The 11440-nt window shown below is 37.9% G+C and overlaps 1 protein-coding gene across 1 annotated transcript; it reads left to right on the top strand.

Annotated features, from left to right (window-relative positions):
• The first annotated feature begins 1295 nt into the window (after window positions 1–1295).
• On the top strand, window positions 1296–7014 carry LOC144445629 (uncharacterized). The gene is made up of 3 exons (XM_078135248.1): window positions 1296–1657; window positions 2716–2877; window positions 3250–7014. Exons 1-3 carry the CDS (start codon window positions 1345–1347, stop codon window positions 6378–6380), a joined length of 3606 nt encoding a protein of 1201 aa, XP_077991374.1. The 5' UTR covers window positions 1296–1344; the 3' UTR covers window positions 6381–7014.
• Window positions 7015–11440: the final 4426 nt, after the last annotated feature.

The following is an 11440-nucleotide window of genomic DNA, read 5'->3' as shown; positions in this document are numbered from 1 at the left end:
AGTTGTATAATTTTAGTAGTGTCAGTGTTTGCACATACCAGGTACACATCGAGTATATCACTTGGCAGTTTTCCAGGGGGAAATTATCTTTATCTCTAATGAAGAAAAATATATTAATGAGCGCTGGCTTCCTACCCTAGGGGGTTTACAGCTTACTAAAAATGACTATAATCAGTAATGATAACAGCCTCAAAGGTACCATGTTGCCATTACATCTCTTGTAGTGAAGTCTACATTATTATGTTTTTTCCTTTCCAATCACAATTATACTTGATATCTCTCTAGTCACTTGTATTTTCCTCAGATACAGGGGTGAATATCTGGCTGTAATTCTCATCGCAAAGAAATTTAAGCAATAAGCAAGTCTCTGATATTACTACGGAAAATGTGATTTCGGCTAGCGAAGAATGTAAGATAGACGAAAACTAAATATATGTAGCTGCGTGTGGTAGGTCATGTCTTTTTACAATGCCCCGTAAATTATCGTCTGATTCTCAGGTGCAAATGACCATACATTATATGTATTAAGCAATTCACAATATTCTGTACATAGAAGATCATATTTAAGGGTTTTACTCTACGTTTCTTTTCTTTTTGTTGAAAGGGCAAGTTTGTAGCTGTACCTCTAGAGGTCGCTATTCAATAAACAAATACTTCATGCCAGTCTGGATGCAGGGTGCGATCCAATATGCATGTGGTATTGGCAATATCGAACAGTCAGTACTGTCATCACACATAAGTATTTTCTTAAGATGAATAATATACATCGATTTTTAAAATGCGTTTACCAACTTATCTACATATCCTTTAGGGTACTCATTCTCACTAGCCAGAGTATATATTTTTTTCCGCTGACGCAACGAAAAATAAAACATTTGAAATCTTCATCTCAAACAACTATAAATGAACATAACTGCATAAACAAAAGTAACTAACGTTCGAGTACAGGAAATTTAAAAAGAAAAAATCCATGTCATGGTTATAGTTGTTCGCGATCGATGTGAGAGAGAGAGAGAGAGAGAGAGAGAGAGAGAGAGAGAGAGAGAGAGAGAGAGAGAGAGAGAGAGAGAGAGAGAGAGAGAGAGAGAGAGGGGGGGGGGGGAGGGAGGGAGGGGGGGGGGAGGGAGGGAGGGGGAGAGTCATTGTAGTTTTACAGTCGCTCATATATTTTATTATCGCGCTATTTACACTCAAGTCGGTCCTGTAACAGTCTGTAAATTTAGTCGTATGAGTGCGCATATCAGTGACGTCTGCATATACTAACGTATCACGTGACCAGCGAGGCTTGGCGAAGGAGTTCAAACATACAGAGGTATATCCGCTTGATTTCAGCCTCAAATAAGTATGGGAACGGAAGGAGACCTATTACGGGAATTTTATCTACTAGTTGATGATAGGTTAGGTGAAACAGAGCTACGGAAACTTAAATGTTTACTGACTGATGAACAAGTCCCAAGACGAGCCAAGGAGTCAAAAGACAACGCCTTCGAAATTTTCCAAATATTAGAAGACAGGGGACATATTTCTCGAAATAATCTCAGTCTTCTGAAAACACTTCTTGGAAATATAGACCGGTCGCTTGTACAGGATGTTGAAAAATTGGAGAGGCTGTTACAAGGAGGTGAACGGGTACATTTGACAGATGGCAAACTACGAGGTAGGCCCCTAAGACATTTTAGTACAGGGCTGGTGTATCTAGACACATTCAAATTTACAGGCGAGAATACTCGGAATGATATAATATTCATTCTTCATAACACATAAGATTTAAAAGTCTGTAAATTTATTTTGACCCTTTGCTACTATTGTGCAACACAGGGAGTGAAAAATATGTCTGAACCGTGTGTGACGGCGACGTCGCGTGATATTGTAGTGAAATTAAACTTTAACCAAGTGGATCGACGCATTCTATTGTACAGTGGTTTAAGGTCAGAGGCCGATGTTACTCGTATTTAAAAAAAACGTATGGGTTAAAAGGTTAAAGCACAACAACCTGCATCACACGGTTCTAGAGAATAGTAATTCATTACGTACATACTCCCACCACTATAGTGACCTCGGCCTACCGAGTCCACTATTTTACTTATACGCATAATTATTACTTTCACTTTCTGATAATTATCTGACTGACATCGATTTCAATATTAAATCACACCTAGCAAATACGTGAACTGTATCTATCAGCTGTTTCATTGCCATCGAATTATCGCAACATTTTCAAACATGAGTGAAATGTATTTCTTTCAATAATAAAGACGCCATTTCTTAAGTCAAAATGTTGAACAATCGATGAAATTAGAAAATTTCCAGCAACCACCCCCACCACCACCACCACATCATCATCATCACCACCACCACCACCACCACCACCACCACCACCACCACCACCACTATAACGACGACGACGACGGCAACAGGAGCAACAACGCCCCCACCATCATCACAACCACAGCACCAACATTTAAACTAACAACAACGCCGACGACAAAGACAACAACAACAATACTTAAAAGAAAAATCTATTTTCAAATGCTTTGTCACGAATTACCATCATGTTTCGACCTCAAATTGTTCAAAACTGAAAGATATCAAATCTGCGATTTGAATTGGATAATGATGCATGTGCTGATATATTATTAATTGAACTCATATACCATGCCCACCTGCATTCTAAGTTAAACACTTATAGTTGTTTTCAATGCATCTTTATTACAGGGTCAAATGCAGCTGACCTTACTGCTAGTAGTGCATTGAGTTCAGCAGCTGTACACAGAGAAATTACCAGAGGCATGCAGGGCAGTGGTGGAAACGGTCAGTCTAGCACCAGCTTACAGTATCACTTGGATAGACTAAACCTAAATCCCGAGCGACAGCCAGGTATGGGACAAGTTGCTACATTGATGTAGTCTGTACATACTTTTCAATTTTCCTTAAATTGGGCACTTTGATTTGGTATGTAATAAATTAAAGCGTTCGCCATATGTATATCAGAGGCGACGTTTAATATTGTTTAATCTGTCGTCTGTACCGTCGCTAGGATGTGATACAGTATGTGTATTACATCGATACTGAATGTATTTGTAAATAACAAACTTTACCTGTAAATTTTACAACAAAAGTAGCATGTTATACATCTACCTATTTAGAGTAAGGATATTCCTTTTATTTTGCTGTGTAAAACCAAATTTGTTCTTAACTGTATAATCACTTACCAGAATAAGAACGACAATGATTTCATTTTCATCGCAGATTCCATTGCAAACTGTCAAAAACGACTACGAAGCTACTACAAGAAGCTATCCGTTATCAATCCTTTACCATGGTGGGATGGAGCAGAAGCATTGAAACTTAAAGACGTCTACACCGACTTGCAGATACAAACCAGAAGTCGTCAGAGTGTACCATTTCAGCGAGAAGAAATCTTCACTACGGTAGACGATGAAGGTGAAAAGAGACTTCGTATCTTAATCGAGGGTGATCCAGGCTACGGGAAATCAACTTTTTGCGTAAAGTTAGCGTATGACTGGGCTAGCGGTAAAATAGACTATCTAAACGATTTTCAATTCGTTTTTCTTTTAGATGTAGAACGTCTTCGTGATTATCACTTGGACAATGAGGGCAGTGACCTTGTAGATGCAATTGCTTCTTTACTGTTCTTAGGTAAGTTGGATGAAGAATGCAAAGCCGATTTAAGGAAATTCATTCAACAACATGAATCTGAAGTATGTGTAATATTTGATGGCCTTGATGAGGTAGATATAAGTGAACTACCAGTTTACTTTCGTGAAATTATAGAATTTGGTCACATAACATTGTCTGACAGTGTAGTTATCGTAACGTCGAGAAAAATCAGAGATAAAAACCCAAAACAAAGGTACGACACTCAACTACTCATCAGGGGCTTCACCATTGATATGGCAAAGGAATTTGTTGAGAAGCATATCAATGCTGTAGAATCAGACATGTCGGCTGAAGCATTCTTCAGACAACTTAACATCTCCCCAAATCGCGCGAGATTGTTAAATTTAATAGAGAGTCCCTTGAATGTACTACTTTTAAGTGACATTTGGGTTAAGGATTGTGAATTGCCTCGTACGAATACAGAGCTTTATATCCAAATAGTTGAATCTATAAAGCAAAGATTCTCAGATGAAAGTGATGCTTTTGATATCAATGCCATGTCTAAAAATGAAGATTTACTTTTCCTTGGGGAAATTTCTTACAGGAAGCTTATACATTCTGGCTATAATATGACCTTGACAGCCGAAGACATTTCGAAATATCCACATATTTCGAAATTGGGTTTCTTGACAAGGGCAAAACAGGCAAAGTCTACAGCATCAATAAAGTTTGCATTTTTTCATTTAACCTTTCTTGAATTTTTTGCTGCCATATATGTCGCCAGCATCTGTAGCAAAGACCAATTAATGTTTTCTAGCTTAATGGAAACATTGAAAAGTCGACACATGGCAGTGATTTTCATAGCTGGTCTTTTGAAAGATAGGGTAGTAGAAGTGTTTAAATTAATGGCGCCAAGGAGAATGGATAAGCTATTACCGGAGGAATGTTTACTAGAGAGTGGTTGTGAAACAGATGAAGCGCTAAGATCGTATGCTTCCATTATGTCAGAATATATGTATTTCCATATCGATGTCCTTACAACCAACGCCGAAATCGAACTACTTCGTATTATTGCATCAGTTTTAGGGCTTTCCAAATTCGATATCAACACCCGTGGGCTTAGACTAACTCTTGCTACGATTGATCGTAATGTTGTCGAGTTAGCTAGAGATATGATATACAACGCGAGTACAAGGGAGCATATCCACATATTTCTAAAGATCCACTACAAAACAAGTACAAAGGCGTATTACAACTTGAAAAGTCTGTTATCGTCCTTAAACACGCGGAAAATAAAGATCAAGCAGGTCGAGTTTACAGATCACTCGGACTACAGATCTGCACGAATCAAATTCGTTTTCTTCCTTTATGATGGCATTGTGAATGCAATGTCATCAATTAATGTCGATGAGGTGTCATACATTTTGCCGCTGATCAGTTTACCTTTTGTTGGACACGTTGGGAAGCTCGTTGACGCGTCAAAAATCTGTACCGACGTGACATTTAAGTGTAAAAGTCAAGAAACGGCAATGTCGTCCGTGATTTATAAGTTAACGGTCAAAGTTGGCGGTGAAAATCTGACGTTTCAATTCAACGTAGGCAAACTAAATTTGAACGTGGATGACTTTCTGGCAGTGCTTACAGGAAGTCGTGCAGTTGACAACGAGAATCTCGATTTAAATCTGGAGATAGTATGTAACTCGACTCAAGAAGGTTTTGCCACGGATATTGGTGAAACGTGCGAGAAGCTACGCTCTGTAGGTAAAATTTCTGTGGAAATCAGAGATCGTTCAGAACACTGCAAATCGCTCGATGACGATACGCGTCTTCGTATCATAAGTGCAATCGAAAGCTTAACATCAACTAATATAGTTCACTTTACTTACGATAACCTCCCTGTCGTTGATTGTGCGTTTACCGAAACCGTTGTTGACAGGCTGTACAGTCAGCCATATCTGAGCGTTATCGAATTCGCACTGAACAGAGAAATTGAATGTGAATTTATAGAGGATTTAGCCGCAATTCTACAACGCTCCGATCTGGTCCCATGTCACATCAGCATGTCAGATGAGGATGGGGCGCAAGTGTCTTTCAAATCAACCGACCGCGAAAATGCAAAACCAGGAAAGGATCTCAAAATCACCGGTTGTTTGGGATATCCTACAATAGTCGGTATTTCAAGTGAATGTGAATCTCTAAAGGAATTTGAATACCATAGAACTGTTTTTACAACGTGGCAGCAAAGTATTGATGTAGCTAGATTCCTAAAACCAAACACACGTCTAGCAATTCTCAAATTACTGAATTTCAAAATCGATTACATAGAATCAGAAGTGTTCAATCAATTAGTTGATTGTATCATTGGGTTTGAACACTTACGGCAGTTAAGAATCGGCGTGTTAGACATTAAGGGTGACGTTGACGTACAGGAATCGTGGAAGAAATTATTTGCAAAGTCATCGTTACAAGAGATGGCTGTATGGATATCCAAAGATTGGAATATCAATGACAGTAAGATATTGCTGCGATTGAGGGAAGTTGATTCACTGCGAAACACCCTTCTCAAAGCTACAATCATATGCACGAAGGGAAAGACTCCTATAGATTTGACATGCCTACTTGAAGGAGGCTTCGTTCTTCTTGATCGTGGCCGTTGCACACAACGAAACTTAAGAGGAAGGAATATCCACATTCAATTTGGTATTCTGGAAATTGCAAAAATCGAAATTCAGAAAGAAGAACAAATAGAAAATAAGTAATTCACATTACCCATCTAGGCACACCACCAAGTGCGACGAATTAGCAATACAAGAACAAGCGTGGCCACTATTGATACAGATATCAATGAAAAGGACGAATTGGGAATAACGAATATTATACCCTGCACAAGCCAAGTTGAACAAAACAAAATTGGAATATATAATCTGGTCGTTCTACGTCACGACAACGGGTGTGTATGTCACTGGTTTTGCTGTATCTCCAATATTTTCTCCATTCAGCCTGAAAATACTCATGACCTGGGGGAAAGGTCCCTTAGCTCACTCGTATTTTCCTTGACTGAACAAGGAACAATATTGAGGAAAAACAACTAATCAAGCGTGATGTTGGACGTGGTATCGCATCCTAAAGATAACCGATATTCGCAATTATGATAAATGGATGTGCAATAATTTAGATAGTCAACTGTATCAAGCGGTGTCACGTTTACAATTACCATGCACTTCCTAACGTGTCCGGAAAGATACAAACCCAAATGCATGATATTCTGGCATAATGTATGCACTCTCAAAATTATGATGTCATTTATAGGGTTGGGATATATTGGTATAACTAAACAGGTACTAATTTCATTTTCATATTGTCATCTCTTCAAAGAAAGTGACAGGAGTAAATATGAACTGATTTATTACAAAATTAATCTTGCTTATGTAAATTCTCGCAATTGTCTTCAAAACTGAATTGTTTTTTCCATTTGAACTAAACTTGAAATCAATGTATACACATAAGTTTACATGAATTATATATATGTATATATAATATCCCAGTCAACAAAAGAAGTACTGAGGCTATCAGGACGTTTGCTTTATTTTTTAATGAAGATGTACCTACGACTATGTGATGTTTCTTTTACAAGAAACCAAATTATAAACTTTTTTGTTGCAAATAAAAAGAATTATTAATATACTTTGGAAGCCTGTTTGCTACTTTTTATGGCTTTTTATACATGAGTTTGCGTATGTCACTCATTCACATGTTTTTGAAAACTCAAAAGTCATCATTGTAGTAATTATATATAAAGTCTACTGCTTTGAAAACTAGCCTTATAGGTCCACAACATATATTGTGTAAACAATACATAATGGCAATGATTACGAATATTGCTATTCTAGCTATATGCTGTAGTCATGACAAGTAAAACTATTGTAGTAAGCGATAAACATTACCATCACACACACATAAACGTAACAGACTCGTGAATAAGGATTTTCAGGCCACTGAGGGCAGCATAATATAATTTATGGTAACGTGTCGAAGTTATTTCCTCGAAAACGACTACCAGATTAAAAAAAGATTGCCTTGTTCGACGTTCGGATCATACAATGTAAATGACGCTTTGAAGGTAAGTTTATATTTCATTAGTGGATGGAATTTCATTCTTAGGCAATGAATATGTGTGCATTGTTATCGATCCCATGTGTAGTGATTCTTCAGTATAAAAGTCAAAGTTGGTTTATGGCTACGAATGTTTCGTGACAAGTCGAGGGGATTATCTAGGCTGAGGCATCACAAAATGGTTTGCCTTTCTTTCAGAGTAAATGTCGTAGGTAAACAGAATTGAAGACTGGATAGTACAGTGACCTACGAGTTGAAAAACTGCGACTGAGAAACTTTTGAATAAAAATCTTCATAGCAAAACTGCATCATGTGAACGACAGCTTGTAGACTTTGTATATATTGAACGATCGCGATTCGTCGTAGCGTACGCCCCTTAGCATACACTACCCTGACAATGAATCTTCTGTCAAAGACGTAACTCGTGAGATGACTAAAATGGCTTCCATTTTATCTTTAATAAATTGACCTGGTTTGTGACATTAACTTGAAATATAACTATTAAAGGATATCTTAAGCAACTATTTCGGATCGGAGAAGTTTGAGATTTGAAAGACACGTATGCACCTTATTTATGTGACTTATGTGTGACATGGAACCAGACGATTACTCTGTAGATTTGCGGTTAAATGCTCAATGAAGTTGTACTCTGCCCATGCTTTCCTGGTGATTCTGGTTTACTAGACTGTTATAGTATACTGACTGTTGAAATATTCTTACCGATTGCATTATGATGTGAAAAGTAGCTATACTCCAAGGTTTGCCTGGAAAGATTGTAAGAATTGACAAGTTTGTGGAGCCGTATAGTTTGTGGAGTCGAATCTCACCTCTTTCAAATATTTGTAGTCACAGGCTATTATCAAGGTCCATTTACTGCACTCGGCACTACACTGTGTTACATTTCAGACAGGCGTTATTAGTATTTTCTACTTTCATATTTTCGTTTTTGTTATTGTCATTATTTTTTTCTTTTCTTGTTCCAGCCATTGATATTGACTTTCTGTGAAAGCCTAAACATCGGATGGCTTACTTAAAGCTTGAACTTGAAAGCAACTATATATAATTATGCACGTTTGAAATATAAGCATCACAACCTACTTGTACTTACTTACTTACTTACTAACTAACTATAATAGCATGTTTGAATTACTTAATTAATAAAATTATTAATGAATAAAACAATAAATATGAGGTTCGTAAAGAGAGAGAGAGAGAGAGAGAGAGAGAGAGAGAGAGAGAGAGAGAGAGAGAGAGAGAGAGAGAGAGAGAGAGAGAGAGAGAGAGAGAGAGAGAGAGAGAGAGAGAGAGAGAGAGAGACAGTGTATATTCTTGACAAACAAAGATAAGTTAAGTAAACCAGCCATGATACAAGCTGGGATGTACTGTGGGATCGGCGTCGCCGTAATTGCATTGGCAGCAAGGAGGAAGATGAAACCTCATCATCAACACTGAGAAAGAACTTTCTCTAGGTCTAGTAAGCTGTTTTGCAATCGGTACTATGAGAATGTAAACATGTTGCAATTCAAATGAAGCTACTACCAACCACTAATATTGTGAATCGACTAGAATCAAGCATGAAACAAATCTCACATCATCGAATTGAATGGAATAAAGTCACGAGGTTTTGATTTAAATTTGATTTGTAATTAGTCCACAGACCAGCTATGTGATGCTCCCATGTTCGTGCTTCCAGATCCTCAATACACTATTCCAAGTAACATAATCAACAAAGTGAGAAGTTACCATAGCAACCTTGTATGTTCGTATTTGTTAGAAACCAAAGCCCGTTTACTGCAAACTAATAATTTAGACTTATGAGGGGGTACCGGTTCTTTACCGCTACTTAGGCTTGATGTGCCAAATCCCATTAAATTGAAGAAAAAAACTCCAGAATCGGCATCGAGTTATTGTACTTTGCATTGTTTGTTTAAATTCATTGTATGTTCTCAATAATTATGGGAATGTAAGGGAAATCTTGATTAATATAATTTTCATAGCGATTGCATTAATTTATTTCAAGGACACTTTGTAATTAACTGCACATTTCTTTTTAATGTAGCTCAAGATTAGTAGTCAGGAGGCCCTATATTCGATTCTCACTAGAGACAGGGAATTTTTCTGTAATAAATCGCACCACAGGCATTTGCTGTTCCCCACTATTACCACCACAGTGAGTTTGTGTTTGCAGTAAATCAATGCGTGTGTTTGGATGTAATTGCCTGAGCTGAAGGCCAAAACTCTAGTAGACTAGATGAGTGCACAACTGACAACCTCAGGACCGAGATGAATATATCCACTACACCACATTATCTCCAACATCTTGTCACGCTGTTCCCAAACCTATCCTCACACCACAAATAAAGGTTAATTTACAGCATTTCACTGATATATTATGATATTACTTTACAATGTTAGCAGTGGTGGGATGTGATGGTCCTAAATGGTGGCAGCAATGGGATCATGCCACAATCACAAAATAATGCAAAATTATATAGGAAATAAGCTAATTACCCGGTTCCTCCCCCTTCTAATTACTGAAGACCCCCTTAGTTTAGACGATGAATACGATAGTGCGCAATGCGTGTAATGTGTGTGTGTGTGTGTGTGTGTGTGTGTGTGTGTGTGTCTGTGTGTCTGTCTGTCTGTCTGTCTGTCTGTCTGTCTGTCTGTCTGTGGGTTTTTCAAAATTTAATGAGATGTTGTTTAAACGTCATCAGTCAGTATCTACAGGAATCCAGGGCATGACAATTGACTTGGCTTCCCTGCGTGAATAGTTTATTTTGACAAGGAATTGCACATTGTAGCACAGGACAAGCGATACTATTGCGACGATCAGTCGTCGGTACTCTTTTACATTTAAGTCGGAAATCATATTATTTATCACGTTATGACATGTTCTGATGACCTATGGGAAGGTCAAACCAGTTCATCTATCTACCTTGATACCTTGTCAATTAAATTACCTAACTGTGTGGGAAGAAGGCTTGCAAATTCATTATACTCATAGGTTGGACAGACATTACCCGACCTCTGTGACCTTTATAACTATGAGACCTTAAAAGAAACAAATGTAAGAAATCAATTCTTTGCCTAACCTTGCTGTTTCATTCGGCGCTGGAAGTTTCATACATATACCTATTTTGACGCCGCCGCCTATATTATCCAGTCACAGCTAATAACTTGAAATAAGGACGCTTGCGAGATGGAAACCGAAACTCAAAGTTATGGCTTTTAACCTTTCACTTTCTTGGCCTCTTTGGGCATAAAATGACCAATCACCCATCACCCACCATCTTGTACATCAATTAAATTTGAGTATTCACCTTACGTCATGTGAAAAGCAAACATATACCTGTGTAGTCTACATCAGATGTTTCAGACGCGTCTAAACCCATCTTACTCAAGGTAGAATCAATAAAATGTGACATAGCTGTTAGAATCGTTTGAATGTTAGGGGTTGTTCGAATATTATGGATAGGACTTCTCATTGGTCAGTTGTTAACTCAACACGAACGATTCTGTCACGTGATATACGCAGGCGTTTAGATATAGATCATACATTGTAGTGCGCGTTTTTAGGTATCTTAAACTCTGATCAGAGTCTTTCCAGCGACCAGAATCTGAAGCTACAGCTGAATATGTTGAGGAAGGTATTATTCCTGTCTGTTTTCCTGGCTTGTTGCCTTGCACCAACGTATGGGCAAAG

This window comes from Glandiceps talaboti, chromosome 14 (genome assembly GCF_964340395.1).
Source record: "Glandiceps talaboti chromosome 14, keGlaTala1.1, whole genome shotgun sequence".
In the NCBI taxonomy this organism is placed as follows: Eukaryota; Metazoa; Hemichordata; class Enteropneusta; family Spengelidae; genus Glandiceps; species Glandiceps talaboti.
This window is presented reverse-complemented; position numbering and strand designations above follow the sequence as displayed.

What these genes read in the sequence shown, in the direction of transcription:
- LOC144445629 (XM_078135248.1), top strand. Translation starts at nt 1,345, where the DNA reads ATGGGAACGGAAGGAGACCTATTACGGGAATTTTATCTACTAGTTGAT. An exon ending in GACAGATGGCAAACTACGAG is followed by an intron (nt 1,658 to 2,715) that starts GTAGGCCCCTAA and finishes TCTTTATTACAG; the next exon opens with GGTCAAATGCAGCTGACCTT. An exon ending in AAATCCCGAGCGACAGCCAG is followed by an intron (nt 2,878 to 3,249) that starts GTATGGGACAAG and finishes TTTTCATCGCAG; the next exon opens with ATTCCATTGCAAACTGTCAA.